Source organism: Bidens hawaiensis, unplaced genomic scaffold (genome assembly GCF_021521415.1).
Source record: "Bidens hawaiensis isolate Kalapana, Puna unplaced genomic scaffold, B.hawaiensis_p1.1 tig00043478_1, whole genome shotgun sequence".
Classification (NCBI taxonomy): Eukaryota; Viridiplantae; Streptophyta; class Magnoliopsida; order Asterales; family Asteraceae; genus Bidens; species Bidens hawaiensis.
The window spans coordinates 17,633-36,943 of NW_027505833.1; the positions used below are offsets into that span (position 1 = coordinate 17,633).

At 36.5% G+C, this 19,311-nt stretch overlaps 1 protein-coding gene across 1 annotated transcript; it reads left to right on the forward strand.

Moving 5' to 3' along the window:
- Nucleotides 1–13,030: 13,030 nt before the first annotated feature.
- Nucleotides 13,031–18,530, forward strand: LOC143615522 (UDP-N-acetylglucosamine transporter ROCK1-like). The gene is made up of 7 exons (XM_077088629.1): nt 13,031–13,181; nt 13,607–13,655; nt 13,733–13,959; nt 14,132–14,330; nt 15,138–15,281; nt 17,600–17,674; nt 18,031–18,530. The coding sequence occupies exons 1-7, from the start codon at nt 13,045–13,047 to the stop codon at nt 18,190–18,192; spliced, it is 993 nt and encodes a 330-aa protein (XP_076944744.1). The 5' UTR covers nt 13,031–13,044; the 3' UTR covers nt 18,193–18,530.
- Nucleotides 18,531–19,311: the final 781 nt, after the last annotated feature.

A 19,311-nucleotide genomic window follows, 5' to 3' on the forward strand; every position in this document is an offset into this window, starting at 1 on the left:
GAACATGATATTCCGAGTGGTGGTCAAGAACAGTTGAGTCAAGATGATAGTGTGTCGGGTGATTCTGAATGGGAGGAACAACCTAGGTGGACAGAATAATGTGTTCATTGGTTTGTCAAGACAAAGAAACCAGTGGTACCTCCGATGTTCAAGAGGAGTTATAATATCAAAGGATGTGCTGAGTAAAAGAAAGGAATCATCTGTTGGCTTTATGATGATCAACTCAAGTTGTTTGTGGTTAAGAGGTATGATGGGATTCAGTACTTTGCAAATAAGCTGAGATTGTTCAACACATTTCCTGAATGTGAGGTGAAGGATTTGGCACGTCTGAGGTTGATTAATAGGAGTGAGGATATGTTTGCTGGTTGGGTCGGTAAGATTGTGTGGAGTGAGGTGGGCAAAGAGAAAAATTTTGTGTTGTTAAAGCCTTAGAAGGGTAAATTGATTGAAGATACTAAAAGGGGGTTGTGAGCAGATGGTAAGCCTTGGATGGTGATGAAGTACAAACCAGTTCAATGTCTAAAAGAGGTTCCGATGAAGACAATGCCTCAGGATGTGATGAAAGATCTGAAATGGTGGTATGTTGATTGTGAGACCGCTGAAGCTGTGATGGAGGATCAAGACGAACAGGAGATCTTGAGGGTGTACGATCCCATGCACCTGGTTAACTTGTCTCAATCTGATTTGCAGGTACTAAACGAAAGAAAGATCTTTTATATTCCAGCTTTGAAAGATGAAGCGAGGAAGTATCAAAGGGTGGTCTCAGTTTGTGTGAGACAAGGAGTGCATGCTTGAAGATGGAGGGTACAGCTTTTGGGTTACAAGACGAGACAGAGCTATAAGAGAAATGAAGCTACCGCCAAGGGGGAGTCTGTTGGTGCAGGATGTTAGTAGTTCATTAGTCTTTAGCTTATCATGTCTGTAATCATTATATTGTTTGTTACGTTTTAATGAACTTGATGGTTAATGTTGTTGGAATTACGTATGCCCGAGACACATACTTATACTAATGTGGCTAACTGTGTTTGATCCAAGTCGGGTCATACCCAATAACAAGCTAGACAACACCAAATATATTCTTTTAATGATTTGATCATTTAAACGAATACCGAACACTACGTGTTTAGAAAATTGGTTTTCTAAACAAACACACTTGAGAATTTAAATAAATTATCTGGATAATTTGTTTATATATAAATTAATTATTTAATTGGTTAAATAATTATATGAATGTATGTACATTTTATAAAAATGAGTTTTATAAAATGAATGGAGAAGTTTTAAATGGTTAAAACAAAAACACAAAAAAAAAAAAAAAAAAAAAAACAACAAAACCGGCCACCCCATGTGGGTGGAGGGTTTGGTCCCATCCAAAGTTTTGTCCTTTTGTGTTGACCACCTTTTATTAATAACCATTCACAAGACATGCATTTTAGAGGTTGCTTGTTTTTGAAATTCAAGTGTTGAATCAAAAATTACTCTCTCTTCACTCTCTCTCAAAACCCACGGCTCATTTGAGCATTTTGTGGGTATTTTGTGAGCTTGTTTTGGTGTTCATAATTCCTAGCAAACAACTTGGTGTTGCCACAAATAGCTTGGGGTATCACACTCTTGAGGTCTTCTTCTTTGGAGGCTTGTCATTCATCCACCATCCTCTTCAACAATCCACTTGTTCTTCTAAAGGTAGAAGAAGGTACAATTTACATTTTGTGAGCATATTGTTCTTGTAATTTTGATCCTAGCTCTTTGGGTTTTAGTTTTAACATAATGGTATGTTCATAACTTGTTTTAAAATCTTAGCTTCCGTTGCGTTTTCTTGTTAAATATGGTTAACTTGAACTTTGATAATCTTGTATAAAACCCAACAATGGCATCAAGAGCCGGTTACAAGGACTTATGCTTCTTTTGTGTTCATAAATTTCGGATTTTTCATGGGTGAAAAGGGAGGTCCGAAAATTTAGTGGATTTTACCCCTCATGGTTTTGTAAGATCTTGACATGCATGGAAAGATCTTAGGAAACCATTTATCATTTGGATGATGAAATATCAAAATTGTAATATTTTGGGGATGGTGGCCGTAGCCTCTTGGGGGGGGGGGCGCTTTTTTGATGAAATTTAGGCATTGGTTGCTTAGGTTGCATGCTTAGAACATTTGGTATGTTTGGATGTGTCATAACCGAAACCTAGACCTTGGATGTGTTGATTGTTGTTTTGTGTATGTTGATTATGTTTATTATTCAATATGGTTGTAATAATTCATAATCTAAGGCTTGTGTAATTTATTTATTCATAAGTTGGTATGTAATAAGTAGATTAGTTGCATTTTCCTTTTTTTAGAAAAATATGTATTAGGATACATTTTGTAAAAATTAGAAGATGCAAGATTTGATGAAATGGGTTGGGCCGAAATTTTGGGCTTGTTGGGCCTCACCGGCCCATCATGGGATTCAAGCCCATTAGGCCCATAAATTTCACTCTTGGGCCCAAGAAGACTTTTGGAGGTTTGGAGCCCATTAACAAGTCCAACAAGAACACAACAACTTGGAGAGGATACTTGAAGCATTTGGATGCAAGATCAAGTGGGAGTCAACATTCCATCCTTGTGTCATGTTTTGTCCCTTAGGTGTGACTAATGACCTATACTTGTTTCGGCTAACAAGTATGGTCAAATTTAGTGGTTTTCGGTTATGACTATATTTTGCATGTGTATGCTTGGTTGTTTGTTTTACTTAATGTAATGTGTGGTTGATAGATATTAGGATATCCAAACCGTCACATAGGAACGACAACAAGCATAAAACGGGTTCTAATATATATTTGGTAATATCGCGTCATTTAGTTTAATTAAATGGGTTTATTAAAACTAAGCGATCACTCACATATAATAAAATTGGTTTTATTATAACTAGAACCTTGAAAATTGGTTTTCAAAATCGCCATATTACTAAATGCATGTTAGGATATGGCATAATGGTTTTCAACTAGAATATTTGAAAAATTTAAAAATCCCTTTTTCAAATTACCAAGGAAACAAGTCTAACACCATCCTTTTGTATGACACTTAACGTATTAGGGAACTTTAAATGGGATAAAGGTCACCTAACCATTTTGAGCAAACTAATATACTTAGGGTAATATTAACATATTTGTGGGATAAAGGTCACCTAACCACTTATATGTTAATCTTACATGTTTATACAAGTAGGACGACTTGAATTGGAAACCATGTGATAAAGGTCACCTAAGCATGGGATCCAATGGTGTTGATGGGATAAACATGCCAACACGAAATAAGGATTTCGAATGGTCCCATACCTCTAGAAGTTGCAAAGGGTTGCAATTGTCAAGGTTGACTACCTTGTTAAATCAAATAACGGGATAAAGGTCACCTAACCGAAATTTGATTTATCGTTGGATTCTAGGATTTAATTATTATTTTAAAATCTGGAATAAAAGGGTATTAATAATTAAATTGTTTATAATACTAAAATAAAACTTTGTTAAATTTTGTAGATGGCCGCTAACAATGCAAACACCTCTACCCATAACACCCGTAACCTATCCTTAAGAACCATCCTTGAAAAGGATCGTTTAAACCATAATAACTTTATGGATTGGTATCGCAACTTGAGAATAGTTCTCAAGCAAGAAGAGATATCATATGTCTTAGACGATCCCATTCCCGACGAGCCTGACGTGGAAAATGAGGAGGCTTATAACGATTGGGTCAAGTACACCAAAGATTCGGTGCAAGCCTCATGCCTCATGTTAGGGACTATGATTCCCGAAATCCAAAAGGATTTCGAGCATCATGGGGCATACGACATGATAACTCAATTGAAGGAAATGTTCCTTCAACAAGCTAGAGCGGAACGTTTCGAAACGGTTCGAGCGTTTCATGCATGTCGTATGGAGGAAACCCAAACCGTCTCATCTTATGTCCTAAAGATGAAAAGCTACATCGAAAAGCTTCGTAGGTTGAATTGTCCCGTGTCTAATGAGTTGGCTACGGATTTGATCCTCAACTCTTTGACCAAAAGGTTTGAAACCTTTGTCATGAATTATAACATGAATGGGTGGGACAAAAGCATTGGTGAGCTTCACGCAATGCTAAGAACGGCCGAAGCGGGAATGGGTAAAAAGGCTTTACCCGTTCTAACAATCGATGAAGGAAAAAGGGGACATAACTCCAACCCCAAAGCAAGTGTTGCTAAGGGCAAGGGCCACGTCCGAGGAAAGGGAAAGAGGAAAGCCAACACGCCCATCAAACCGAAGGAAAAGAAGCAAAAGGTTGCGGCGCAAGATCCATGCTTTGAGTGTGGAGAGATAGGTCATTGGAAAAGGAATTGTCCGACCTATCTCAAAGCGTTAAAAGATAAGAGGGATGCGGGGCATACCTCAGGTATTATCTTTACTATACATATTGAACTAAATGTTATTTCTTCAAATACATGGGTACTTGATACCGGATGTGGAACTCACATTTGCAATTTGTTGCAGGGGTTCAAAAGAAGTAAACAACTCAACAAAGGGGACATTAGTCTCTTTATGGGCAATGGAGCAAGAGTTGAAGTCCAAGCCCAAGGAGACTACATGTTAAAGCTTCCAAGTGGTTTGGAAGTAATTTTGAAGAATGTTTTGTATGCTCCTAAGTTAAGAAGAAACATTATTTCCGTGTCCCTTTTAAAACAATGTGGCTTTGATCTTAAATTTATAGATTATGATATTCATGTTTTGATGAATGGCATATTTTATTTTAAAGCTATACCCATGAATGGTATATATGAAATAGATCAAATTGGTGCGTCACATAGTAGTTCAATGTACAATGTCAACACCAAGAAACTCAAGAAGGACTTGGGTGATTCCTATCTTTGGCATTGTCGCCTTGGACATATAAGCAAGAATCGCATGCAAACTCTTCGCAAGAATGGTATTCTAGAAACAAATGAGTATGATTCATTTGATGTATGTGAATCTTGTTTACAAGGCAAAATGACAAAGCAACCCTTTAATAAAACTTTTGAAAGGTCAAAAGAATTATTGGGTATCGTACATTCGGATGTATGTGGTCCTTTTAGACCAATGACTAGGAATGGTGAAAGATACTTCATTACCTTTATTGACGATTATAGTCGATATGGTTATGTGTACTTAATGAAACACAAAGATGAAGCTTTTGAAATGTTCAAAGACTTCAAAACTGAAGTAGAAAGACAACTCAAGACCACAATCAAAGTACTTCGTAGTGATAGAGGAGGTGAATACCTAAGTGGTGTTTTTCAAGATCATCTTAAGAGTTGTGGAATTATTTCACAACTTACTCCACCTGGAACACCACAACATAATGGTGTGTCTGAAAGGAGAAATCGTACCCTATTAGATATGGTTCGATCGATGATGGCTAGAAGCACTTTACCTCTATCATTTTGGGGCTATGCTTTACTTTCCGCCGTTCGCATATTGAATATGGCTCCAACCAAGAAAGTGGAGAAGACACCTTTTGAAATATGGCATGGAAGGGTTCCATCGCTATCATTCTTAAAAGTTTGGGGTTGTGAAGCTTATGTAAAGCAATACACCCCAAACAAATTAGAAGTCCGATCCACTAAGTGTATCTTTATAGGTTATCCTAAAGATGATTTAGGATATTACTTTTACGACCCTAGTGAGCAAAAGGTTATTATTGCTCGAAAGGGTAAGTTCTTGGAAACTAAGTTCCTTAAGGAAGGAACTAATAATAGAACAATGAAATTTGATGAGGATCAAGAACAACAAGATGATACAGAATTGGTTGATACTAGCACTCAACAAGAGGTTGTTGAAAGTGATCAAGTGGTTGATCAAAACACACAAAACGTTCACAGATCTGGTAGAGTTAGCAATCCACCTGAAAGATATGGATTTTTTGTAGAAGGTTGCTACGTGGTAGATTCGGATGAACCAACCACATACCGTGATGCAATGTCCAAGAATGATTGTGACAAATGGCTTGAAGCCATGAACGTTGAGATGCAATCCATGTATGACAACCAAGTTTGGGAATTGGTTGAACCACCACTCAACTCCAAAGCTGTTGGAAGTAAGTGGGTTTTCAAAAGAAAAACTGATATGCATGGAAACTTGGATACTTATAAAGCAAGACTTGTAGCTAAAGGTTTCACTCAAACTCAAGGGGTTGATTATGATGAAACTTTTTCGCCTGTGTCAATGCTAAAGTCTATTAGGATATTATTTGCCATAGCTGCACATTATGATTATGAAATTTGGCAAATGGATGTCAAGACCGCTTTCCTAAATGGATATCTTGAGGAAGATGTCTATATGGTTCAGCCTGAAGGTTTTGTCGATCCAAAACATCCTAATAAAGTATGCAAGTTAAAGAAATCAATCTATGGATTGAAACAAGCATCTAGAACTTGGAATCATCGTTTTGATGAAGAAATCAAAAATTTTGGATTCATCAAGAACGCTGATGAAGCTTGTGTGTATAAGAAGGCTAGTGGGAGTATAATTACCTTCTTAGTATTGTATGTCGATGACATCCTACTATTTGGAAATGACATTCCAACCATGGAAAGCGTTAAGGCTTGGCTTGGAAGTAGATTTTCCATCAAGGATCTTGGTGAAGCTGCCTATATTTTGGGAATAAAGATCTATAGGGATAGGTCAAGGCGCTTGATAGGTTTGAACCAAGGTACATACATTGACAAAATCTTGAAGAGGTTCAAGATGGAAAACTCCAAGAAAGGTTTGGTACCTATTCAAAGAGGGACTATATTGAGTTCAGCTCAATGTCCAAGCTCAAAGGGTGAGCAAGAGATAATGAAACAAGTCCCATATGCTTCTGCTATAGGATCCATCATGTATGCGATGATATGTACTAGACCAGATGTGTCATGCGCTTTGAGCATGACAAGCAGATACCAACAGAATCCAGGAAACAGTCATTGGATGGCTGTTAAGAGCATATTGAAATACCTTAGGAGAACTAAGGATATGTTTCTGATATATGGATCTGGTGAGGAGGAACTCGCTATAAAAGGTTACACGGATGCGAGCTTCCAAACTGATCGAGATGATTCTCGATCACAATCTGGGTATGTGTTCACTCTTAATGGAGGAGCTGTCTCTTGGAAGAGCTCAAAACAGGAAGTGGTAGCATTGTCCACTACAGAATCAGAATACATCGCCGCTTCATTAGCAGCTCAGGAAGCTGCATGGTTGAAGAAATTCATTACTGATCTAGGGGTGGTCTCTTCCATTCAAGACCCCCTAGAAATCTTTTGTGACAACGAGGGTGCGATTGCTCAAATCAAGGAACCTCGTTCGCACCAAAAGACAAGGCACATAGAGCGGAGGTTCAACTACATAAGGGATGAAGTTGAAAAAGGAAAGATATGTATTCGCAAAGTTGGAACTGATCAAAATCTTGCGGATCCATTCACGAAGCTCCTAGAAAGACCGAAACATGAGCGTCATGCGAGTGGCTTAGGACTCCGATATTCTAGTAATTGGATTTGATCTATTTTGTATTTACGTTTAAAAGACCTTTTGTAATTTAACTCTTTTATATGATTATGGAATCTTGAGTTAAATTCTAATTTTGCATGTCTAATCCATGAATAAGTTATCTTATTCTAAAAGTCCGTAGTCGATCACATTTGTGGGAACAAATATGAAGCAAGACTATTATGAACTAAGATTGGTGGATATTCATAAGGAATGAATATGGAGCATAGGTTTGCTGCCAAGGTTCATAGATATTTGTGGGATACAAATATTGGACTGACCCGCTCTCAATATTACTACATGGAGTCGTTGGACCTGATCATTAGTAATTTTGAGTAAAGGAGAATTTCATATTATCCTTAGACCTGAGATGTATACTGGGTCTTGATTTTCACCGAGTATTACACTTTGACTCTCCCCTTCGCTATTCGTAAAAGATGGTACATAAGGATGAGCTCGGGTGGAGTATAAAGTGATAGTGAGAGGCGTATACAGTCAAGATGGAATTTGTTCTTCTTATGTGTTGAGAGTTTAGATGTCTAAGGCCTGATAAAGTTGAATTGTAAAGAGAATGATCACCTATGTCTCTTAGATCCAACATGACATCTAGTAACAAAGGGATATAATGATAGATTCACCTAAATCATATCAAGTAAGGGACTTGAAGGGATGATGTTATTGAATGGCACTTCGTCAAACACATTAGGGGTGGTGAACTGTTGTTAGGCGGTATCCACCACTTGCATTAATTTTCTATGTATCTCGTGCAAGTGGGAGATTGTTGGAATTACGTATGCCCGAGACACATACTTATACTAATGTGGCTAACTGTGTTTGATCCAAGTCGGGTCATACCCAATAACAAGCTAGACAACACCAAATATATTCTTTTAATGATTTGATCATTTAAACGAATACCGAACACTACGTGTTTAGAAAATTGGTTTTCTAAACAAACACACTTGAGAATTTAAATAAATTATCTGGATAATTTGTTTATATATAAATTAATTATTTAATTGGTTAAATAATTATATGAATGTATGTACATTTTATAAAAATGAGTTTTATAAAATGAATGGAGAAGTTTTAAATGGTTAAAACAAAAACACAAAAAAAAAAAAAAAAAACAACAAAACCGGCCACCCCATGTGGGTGGAGGGTTTGGTCCCATCCAAAGTTTTGTCCTTTTGTGTTGACCACCTTTTATTAATAACCATTCACAAGACATGCATTTTAGAGGTTGCTTGTTTTTGAAATTCAAGTGTTGAATCAAAAATTACTCTCTCTTCACTCTCTCTCAAAACCCACGGCTCATTTGAGCATTTTGTGGGTATTTTGTGAGCTTGTTTTGGTGTTCATAATTCCTAGCAAACAACTTGGTGTTGCCACAAATAGCTTGGGGTATCACACTCTTGAGGTCTTCTTCTTTGGAGGCTTGTCATTCATCCACCATCCTCTTCAACAATCCACTTGTTCTTCTAAAGGTAGAAGAAGGTACAATTTACATTTTGTGAGCATATTGTTCTTGTAATTTTGATCCTAGCTCTTTGGGTTTTAGTTTTAACATAATGGTATGTTCATAACTTGTTTTAAAATCTTAGCTTCCGTTGCGTTTTCTTGTTAAATATGGTTAACTTGAACTTTGATAATCTTGTATAAAACCCAACAAATGTTTTAGTTATTAGCGAAGTTAGCCAGTAGCGAAGTTAGGGACAACTTCGCCAAGTGCGTTTGGCGAAGTTGTCGAGGTTCTATATAACCTAACTTCGGCCATTATGTTTCGTAAGTTTTTTGGGTCATAACTTGTGGATGGCTGGCTTATCGGTTAAGAGCTCTAGAAGCTAATAACAATTAAGTCTTTGTTTTACGTGTTCGTGTTTAGTACGTGTTCGTTTCGTTATCCCGTTTATACACTCGTAATCGTTTACTTAGGGGATTCCGCACCCTCAGTGTACGAGATACTCCTGTGTAGATCCGGCTGGGAACCTACAAATAAGGCTATGATGAACAACATAGGATACTTACATCTACTCGCACTACACAAGCACTCTATGTACTCTAGGCTTGTTCGTCACTAGTTCGTAATACCTTTTTCTTATTAATAAATCTGAGGCATGCAGATAGTTTTCCCCTCCCGAAGTTTTTTGCCAAAGATCCTACTAAGGATCAAGGGTTTTTCTTCGCTAAATCACTGAGTCATTTACTGCTTTACACACACTTGCAATATTGTGAAAAACACACTACCTCACTTACAAAATTTTATCACTAAATTAGTTAGGTAATTTCTCACCATAACGATGATTATGAAATGTAAAGGACACAGATTCAGGATAAAGCTTAAATATTCAGGATCTCAACCTGATGGACAATTGGTTGTAGGTGGTCGAAGTACAAACTCTCAAAAACGTGTCTAAAAACTTCAACACTTTTCGTCTTTTTTGAGGAAGAAGGCTTGATTTTGGGAGGATCAACAAGTGGCTTTGAGGTTTCGGCGGTGGTTGGGTCCCTCTTCATAATGATGCTTTCAAGATCATCCAATCCTAAATCTTGATTGACTACAACAAAATAGATAAGTCAATATAGGTTCGATATTACTTAGAAATCTTAATGGAGGGTCCCAAAAACAAAACTTACCAGGCACGCTTTATGAAACGTGGATTGTGGATGAAGAAGAAGTGATCTATGGTCGGAATGTCCGTTCAGCCTTTGAGATCCTATATAGAGCGTGGATCCTGGTAATAGCTTCCATGGTTGGATGAACAAGATCCTCAAACTTTGGTGCTGAAACAACAACAAATAAGAGTTAACATCTTCAAATTTCAAATTTTTTACTTTTCATATTTGATATCCTACGCTTGATAATCCAGTGAAAAGGAAGATTTTTGTCATATGGAATGGAATCCCTTTTGACAAAAACAATTTCCTATTCCATTTCATGTCGTTTTTCGTTGTTTTTTAAGATCATGTGAGTTTGATCAGGGATGATTTGAAAGACAAGCTAGCTAGAATCATGGGTTCTTAATCGGTAGACAGAGGCAAGGCCAAAAATGTCGTACTCTAGGTTATGAGTTGTAATTACCTTGTTCAACATAAACAGGATCCTCACTCCATTGGCAACATTTGGGAATAACTTAAACCAGTGATATCGAAAAACTTCGAGATAAAAGGTGGAAAAGGGTAAGGCATGCCAAGAGAAACGGGTAAAACATAAAGAAGACCCAGGCTTGGAGATGAGATCGGAACACATAAACTTGTCAAAAAGCTGGAAAACAGTTTCCTTAGGAAAAATTTTCTCGATCTGAGTATTAGCGAGTTCCAGGTAACTGAATTTGCAGGTTTCCCGACTTGGGATGCGAGGAGATCTTGGCTAAGGAATTCCTCAACGGATAATTTTTCCCTCTCGAGGTTTTAGCCGGAGATCCACACTAGGATCAATGGTTTTTCCTCGCTATATAATGTGTCAACATTTTATTTTATTTTATCGTATTTACTTGCATTAACTCGAAAAACACACTACCTCACTAACTAAGTTTGATTTCAAAATTGATTCGATTTTTTTGGCCAAAACAGCAGCTCCATGAGTTGCGTAATTATTTTTTTTCGTTTTAGTTTTTATTATTTAATGACAGAATTACAGAAATTGTCCTTTATGTATGTACCAAATTTCACCCGTTGTCCTTTATCTTTAAAATTGATTTGTTTTATCCTTTACGTTTAAAAATTTAACACCGTTTGTCCTTTAGCCCTAACCCAGTTAGTTTTTCTCATTAAGTCAGATCATATGCCTTGCACATGAGGGCAAATTAGTCAGTTTATCTATTTAATTAAAAGTATTTTAAAATATAAAAAATCTCTCTCTCTCTCTCTCACTCCCTTCCTCCTCCTCTTTCTTCATTCAACCCCCACCACCACCAACATATAACCACCACCACCGTCCGTGTTACCATCACCACCGCCACCGCGAGCCATCAAATCCGGTGACCAAGAAAATCCCATCTCCGCTAAAACATTTAATCCGGCTAAAACAAAAGCCCATCTCTGGCAAAACAGTAAATCCGGCTAAAACAAAAGCCCATCTATGGTAAAACAGTAAATACGGCCACCTGTGACCACCACCGTCATCGTTGACTATGACCACGCCACAAGCACACCAACGACGATTCAACTTCTAGAGGTTTGACATGGGTCCGGAGCTTGCCCGGGTGTGCATTTGGATATGGTATAGAGTCGGAATTCGGGCCGGATCTAAAGGATCCGATGCTGTGATAAATGAAGATGATGCACGATGAGGTTTTTGTTGGTCGGACACCCACCATTGCCTTAAACTAACACCATTTTGATAAGAAGGAAGAAAGTCAGGTGAAGGGAAAATCTATTTGCAGATCTATGATTATATACGCGGATTTGTAGATCTGTGATTCATTGATGATGGGGTTAGGGGTTGACTATGGATGATTTTGGTATTGCGGTACGTACAAAATATTACCCTCACGGTAGCTGGTGATGTTTTGAAAGTCCTCACAGCCGGAGGTGGTCCACGTTTTTCCGGAAAGTGTGTGTGTGAGAGAGAGGGGGGGGGGGGAGAAAGACCGCTGGCGGCCAGTGGAGTTTGCAAGTGGTGCTCCATGTTTTTTCGGCAAGATCGGTGGTGGTTTCTTCGGAATTTGGGTAGACAGAGGGGCGTTTGAGACGATGATGACAACGTCCGTTATAGATGATGGTGGCGACGGCGTACTAGATGGTGGTGTGGTAGCGCCTGGCGGTGTACTTAGCTGGTGGTGTTAGTGGTTGCTTGTTGGTGGTGGCTATAGAGGCTGAGGAAGCTACAAGAAGATGTGAAGATGGTGATGGAGAGGGTTTTTTGTTTTTAAAAATAAAGGTTTTAATCTTTTAAATAGTTTTAGTTTAATTATTAAAATGTTTTTTTTAAATCAATGGCTAAAATGACTAATTTGCCCTCATGTGCAAAGCACATGACGTGACTTAACGAGAAAAACTAACTGGGTTAGGGCTAAAGGACAAACGTTGTTAGATTTGTAAACATAAAGGATAAAACATATCAATTTTAAAGATAAAGGACAACGAGTGAAATTTGATACAAACATAAAGGACAATTTATGTAATTCTGTCTTATTTAATTATTATAAATTTTTATCAATATAATTATCATTTTTTTTTTGGAGTATATCTTGTTTTTTGCTTATAACTTTTAAAACACATTAAAATTTGAAATATGCTATTGTGATTTTCTTACTGTTTTGTATAAGTTTAGATGTGAATTTTATTCAAAAAGTGTTATAAAATGTAGAGGTGATTGAAGCAAGAAACCTACATGCCAAGAAAGTTGGGTATTTGTTTTAATTTATTGTTTTGGATAAAATAAATGATAGGTGTGAAATAGTTAGTATGAAGAAAAGTTTGAGGACGTAAATGCAAATGGTTAGGAGGTGCTGGAAAAACCCCTAAGCAACTAGGGAAGACATACATACATACTATTGATCTCCGTCAAAAGCTCCTCAATCCAATTCAATGGCGTATACCAAATCAAAAGCAGAGAATTCGAAGTCATCGTCATCAGGTGTTGTTGAGAAAAGAGTGTGGTTCTACTCTTTATTGCTCACCGTTCAATACGGTGCTCAACCTCTCATCTCCAAACGCTGCATCGGGTAACCAATTTCATTATTACTTTATTATTATTATTATTCACTTATCAAATTAACCACATATTTAAGGTGCTCAAGTTAATAATCGCAGACTTTGTTTACTTACTATCAGTTTGCAAAGATAGATGTATAAATTCTAGGATAGTAGCTTTTATGCTATCTTGATAATCATATATTTCAATATGAATTGTGTATCTGATCTTAATTATAACCTCACTTTTGCTCTTTCATTGTTGAGACTTTGCGGTTGAATTTGCTTGAGTGATTCAGTTTTTTTTTTTTTAATTAGATTTAGCATTTTCATCATCTAAGCAGTGATTTAAAGTGAACATAATAGACAATGGCTTCCATCACGCTGTAAATAAAATGGTTTATTACCTCTCAAGAGGGAAAACAAATAGCTTGATTGTGTTTTACTATTTCTGCAGGCGAGATGTCATTGTTACTTCATCTGTTTTGGCATGTGAGATAGTAAAGGTATTATTGCGTATTATTGTCTCTATATTCTTCTTTACATATTCTTAATTAATTTCTAACTTATACACCTGTGGTAGGTTATTTGTGCACTTCTTCTCATGGCAAAAGATGGTACTCTAAATAAAGCATTCAAGGAGTGGACTTTGATTGGCTCCTTACGCGCATCAGGATTACCTGCAGCTATATATGCACTACAAAATAGCTTGTTGCAGATCTCATACAGGAACCTTGATTCCCTCACCTTTTCAATGTTGAATCAAACTAAGTTAATTTTCACAGCATTGTTTACATTTATTATTTTAAGGTAACTTCTTGTGCTAGATCATCTTCTTTGTTCAGTTGTTTACCTGCTAACAGCTTGTATTACTGAATAACATATAAATTTGAACTTATTTAAGTTAACATTTTTTCATAACTTAATGTTGCTGCCGCCTTGTTTTATGTGTTTATAACTAAGAAAGAAATGTTGATTGCAGGCAGAAACAATCAATTCAACAAATTGGTGCTCTCTTCATACTTATATTAGCAGCTGTTCTTTTAAGCATTGGGGAAGGCTCAAGAAAAGATTATGGAAGTGATAATCCTGATGAGATTGTTCTCTATGGAATTATTCCAGTATTGATAGCCTCTGTACTCTCAGGTCTTGCTTCTGCTTTGTGCCAATGGGCGTCTCAGGTTTGTTACACTACCTGTTAAACCATCAGTTTTTTTAGTTGAAATTTGCCAGATTGGGCTGCCTGAAAATACTTTGTCCTCCTTAAACAACTAAGGCTTTAGTTGCTTACATAAACAATAAGAGTTAATTATATGGACGGTCTTGTGCTAAAAGGCCATATTACCGTTTTGGCTCAACTTTTCAGAAATTACATTTACGAATCCCACTATTCTCTTGGTAGTAACCGTTGTCTTTGACGCTGACTCACGTTAAAAGTTATGTTAAATTTATGTGAAATGACTATCAGAATTCAGACCCCACTTGTTAAAAACAACAAACAAGTTAGAATATAAAGTTTAATATATTATACTATTTTAAATAATCGTTTAACACAAATTTTAGCAGTAATTTATAAGGCCGCTAAGTGTCGAGGACCAAATGCGTTATGGTTGAATGAACAACAGGGACAATAATAATGTAACTAAAACAAGTCATGAGGTAGTATGCATAAAAAATAGAATATTGGCGACTTTCAGCCGCCTATATGGATAACCTGACGCATGCCTATTTGCCTAATTTTTATCTAACTTGGTTTGAAATATAAAAACAACCCAGATTGACTCATGCAAAAGTAAATGGTTCAAATTGTCACCTCTAACTAGGAACTTTGAGTCAGTTATATATTGACTAACATTAACAAGTTAAAAAACACCCACATCATTTTTCTAATTTGAAATCTCTAGGCTTTATAACTCAAAACCTGTCTGTTAATCTAGAAAAAATAGTGTACTTACCATGTACAACTTCTCTCCAATTTTCATGTTTAGGTTAAGAAACACTCGTCATACTTGATGACAGTAGAAATGTCGATAGTTGGGAGCCTTTGTTTACTGGCAAGTACTTACAAATCTCCAGATGGTGAAGCAATGCGACAACATGGATTCTTTTATGGGTGGACACTGCTTACAACGGTAATCATCTTCTAAACTTCAAAATATTGAGCATTAATTTGTTCACTATGCTGTTCAGTTCTTGCTGCATTAAGAATTTTAACATGTGAAATAGTTAATGCTTGAACTCACTCAAGGCTGTTCACTAGGGTTGAATATGATTGGACTGTTTAACCTAATACATTCTTGGAAAAACAATCCTAAATTGGCAAAAAGAAAAAAAATGTTCGGTTTTGAATGAAACCAAACTTGGGTTTGGGTTTACAAAGAAGTTGAAAACTGAAGAACTGGTTTTAGAAAAATCTAGTACAAAATTCCAACAAGATTGGTTCAGTTTTCAGGCTTGACAACCCCGACCGGTGTTTGCCCATCCTTAATTTTAGGCTTGTAAATGAACCAAACGTTGGTCAACTGTTTGGCGGGAAGTTTGTTTAGTTACTATTCGAATGAACATGACTAGAAGTTTTGTTCTAATTAAACTAACAAACATGAACACAATGTAGCACGGGAACGGGTACGGGACCAGGGTACAAGGACGATACGGGTATGGGGAACGACAAAACTCAAAAATCCAAGATTCGGGTACGTAAAGGTACGGCAAAAAATAAAAAAAAAATATTAAACAAAGTCCAAAATAGATATATATTGATGTAAAGTGTAAACTCCAAAAACACTACATCAACCATAGGTAATTAATTATCAATAATCAAATCATTTTCAAAATCCGGTTAATCTAGCGAGAGATTGGCAATCTCCAAAAACCCAACATCTTTCATTGAATCGAAAGCATCTCCACCAACATCTTTACATCATCATTCGGATTTCTTGGCGAAAGTCGGAGATTATTGTGGATAAAACCAAGCCTTGAGCACGACTTATAGTCAACTTGTTCCTCCTAAGCGAGTGAGTAAATGCATAAATCTGCAATTGCGGTCAACGCAAGAAGAACTAGGTTGTACAAGTAAGCTAAAAGCCAAAGTCTGGAGAAAAGGAGTTTGAGCACCAAAGTTAACCCACTAATACTTGGAATTTGAAAGGGTTAAAAACCTATAAATAAATAGAAACGTCCCAGAAAAGTCCAGGATTTGTCCTCATCAATCCGAAATGTTTTGGATTCGTTCCCAAAGCATCCCTGGGACGGGTACTTCCTCTAAATTGCCATCCTCGTGCTACATAGATTAATTAATAGTATAAACAAAAGGTTCACAAACGTACATGAACATAGGTAAACGAACGAACATAATTGAGCAAATACCAATTAAAAGTAATCGTGAAGACAATTTATTAGCCTTAAAAAATTAAAAGAAACTAGAGTACTAGACTAAATTGTAACGGTGATATTTTAATTTCATAAATCTAGACTAAATTGCAAAAGGCCTAAGAGATTTAAAGGAATATATACGAACGTAACGAACAAACCTAAACTAATGAACATAAACAGATGTAAATGAACGGATCGACATAAACGAAAGGAAAGAACGTTCACAAGCATAAATGAACAAATGTAAACGAACCTTCATGAATTTAAATGAAGTAATCGGATATGCGTTCGTGCTATGTAGCACGGGGACAACAATTTAGAGGGAGTACCTGTCCCGGGGATGGAAATGTTATGGGGACGTTTCCGGATAATGAGGACGGATCCGGGATGTTTCTGGGACGTTTCTAAAATTTTTTAGGGCTTTAACCCTTTCAAATTCCAAGAATTGGTGGGTTAACTTTGGTACTCAAACTCCTTTTCTCTAGACTTTTTTAGCTTACTTGGACAACCTAGTTCTTCTTCTTGTGTTGAGTGTAATTGCAGTACTTATGCATCTATTCACTCGGTTAGGAGGAACAAGTTAACTACATGTCGTACTCAAGGCTTGGTTTACATTCACAATAACTTTTGTCAAGGAATCCAAATGATGATGTAAAGATGTGGGTGGAGATGCTTTTGATTCAATGGAAGATGTTGGGTTTTTGGATAATTAATTACCTATGGTTGATGTAGTATTTTGGAGCTTACACTTTACATGAATATATATCTATTTTGGATTTTGTTTAATATTTTTTTTTGCCGTAGCCGTATCTTGGATTTTGAGTTTTGTCGTTCCCCGTGCCCATTCCTGTGCTACATGGCTATTAATGAACGAACATAAATGAATACGAACACGCTCATATTCTTAACGAACTGAGATGATGCAAATCAGCCTCCACGCCTAGCAGGTTTGGCTCAAAGTTTTTTTAAAACAGGTAGAACCAGATTGTAACACCCCTGAATTTGATCAACTTTGATTCAGTGTTGAGTTTTATGATGTCGAGTTCTGAGTTTTGCTATTTTCTTTATTTTTATTCAGATCCCTGTTTTTGTGAATGCTGTTGGTGGGATTCTTGTGGGCCTTGTCACTTCATATGCTGGTGGTGTACGGAAGGCAAGTTCATATTTCTTTTTTTTTTAATCATTTTCTAAGCTTCATATTAAAGATACTTCTTACTAAAGGTGGGAGAATGAGTGGCAGGGTGGGTTGGGCATGGTTTAGGTCAAAACAGGTAATTTCAATATGGGTCAAACCGTGTCGGGAATTATTGGGCAGGGTAGGGGGCCTTCTGTCGCTTAGTATCCTTTTAAACATGAGTATATAATTGCAATGGTAATATTTAGTCCAATAAAATGGTTTAAGAGGTGGTATACTCTTCAAGTACTATTTATGAGACTTTCAACCCAATCCCAGCTCAAATAATTTTTAAAAATCTATCTGCTTAATTATTGGTAGTAAAATACATGCAGGGGTTTGTCATCGTGTCTGCACTACTTGTTACTGCGTTGTTGCAATTTGTGCTTGATGGGAAACCACCTTCACTGTTCTGCCTTGTGGCCCTCCCGCTTGTAATGACCAGCATTTCCATATATCAGAAGTACCCATATCGTGTCAAAAAGAAGGAAGCATAGACCAAAGTAGTCTAGCAACATGCACTGCACATTTTCATCATATACGGGTTATTTTTATAGGCAAGCTAGACAGAATTACTCAACCAACATTTACGTTGGTTCGTGCTCTTTTTGGTGTTTATACTCTTTTAAGTGTCAATACATGTGCAATTTATAACATGTTTAATGTCTTGACATGTATAGAATGTTTTCTAATCTAATGAGAACCTATAGCTAATATTTGTACTAAATCCTACTCGCTTTGGTCTTTGCCCATACTTTTCAATCTAAATTTGGATAAAAGCACATAATCGCATTCTTGATTTGGCTTCAAATTCAAAAAAGGGTTCAATCATCAACTTCTGAGCACATTATGTGGTTTCAACTAACATTTGGAGAATATCTTCGTTTGAGGATGTTCTTTGTCTTGGAGAATCTCTTGTCTTATCAGTTGTTATGGTGTTATCTTGGTTTCGACAATTGAAGTTGTATGATTTACGAGAAGCCACTTTGATTTGTGTCAAACAGTATCAAAGCATTGTTATTAAGTTTATACAACCATTAACCTCTCATAAACTTTTTCCTCTCTTCTACATTCGCTTTGCATATTCAAATATATTAGTTGGGAAAATATGGTATGGAGTAACTCTTGATCAAATAATTGGTGAAGTCGTATGAAACGATAACTTGAGAACAAGAGGAGTGATCCACTCTATTTGGAACAAATGATAAAAATACTTTCACCTAAAAAGGTTTTCAACTGACCATTTGACAACAATATATTGACAGTTGTAATATATATTATTCTATGCTGTCAATTTATAGCAACAGTTGATAACGTATATTTTATTTTTTTCATGGATTATTGTCGTTTGCACCAGTTAACTGATTCAAGGGAGATGATAACGTAGATGTCTTGGAACATTAGTCATTAACCCGACATGGAAGATCATGGCCCAAAGCTCGAGATAGGCGAAAACAGTAATGAAAAAGCGCAACAAAAACGTATCTTAGGAAATATTGCCGGAAAAGGAAATAACTTATGTAAAAATGGATAGAACGAAAAAAAAGATAATCAGTGAAGTTTAAAAAAACATAAAAGCTTTAAAATAAACCGTAGAAAAACAACATAAGAATTAG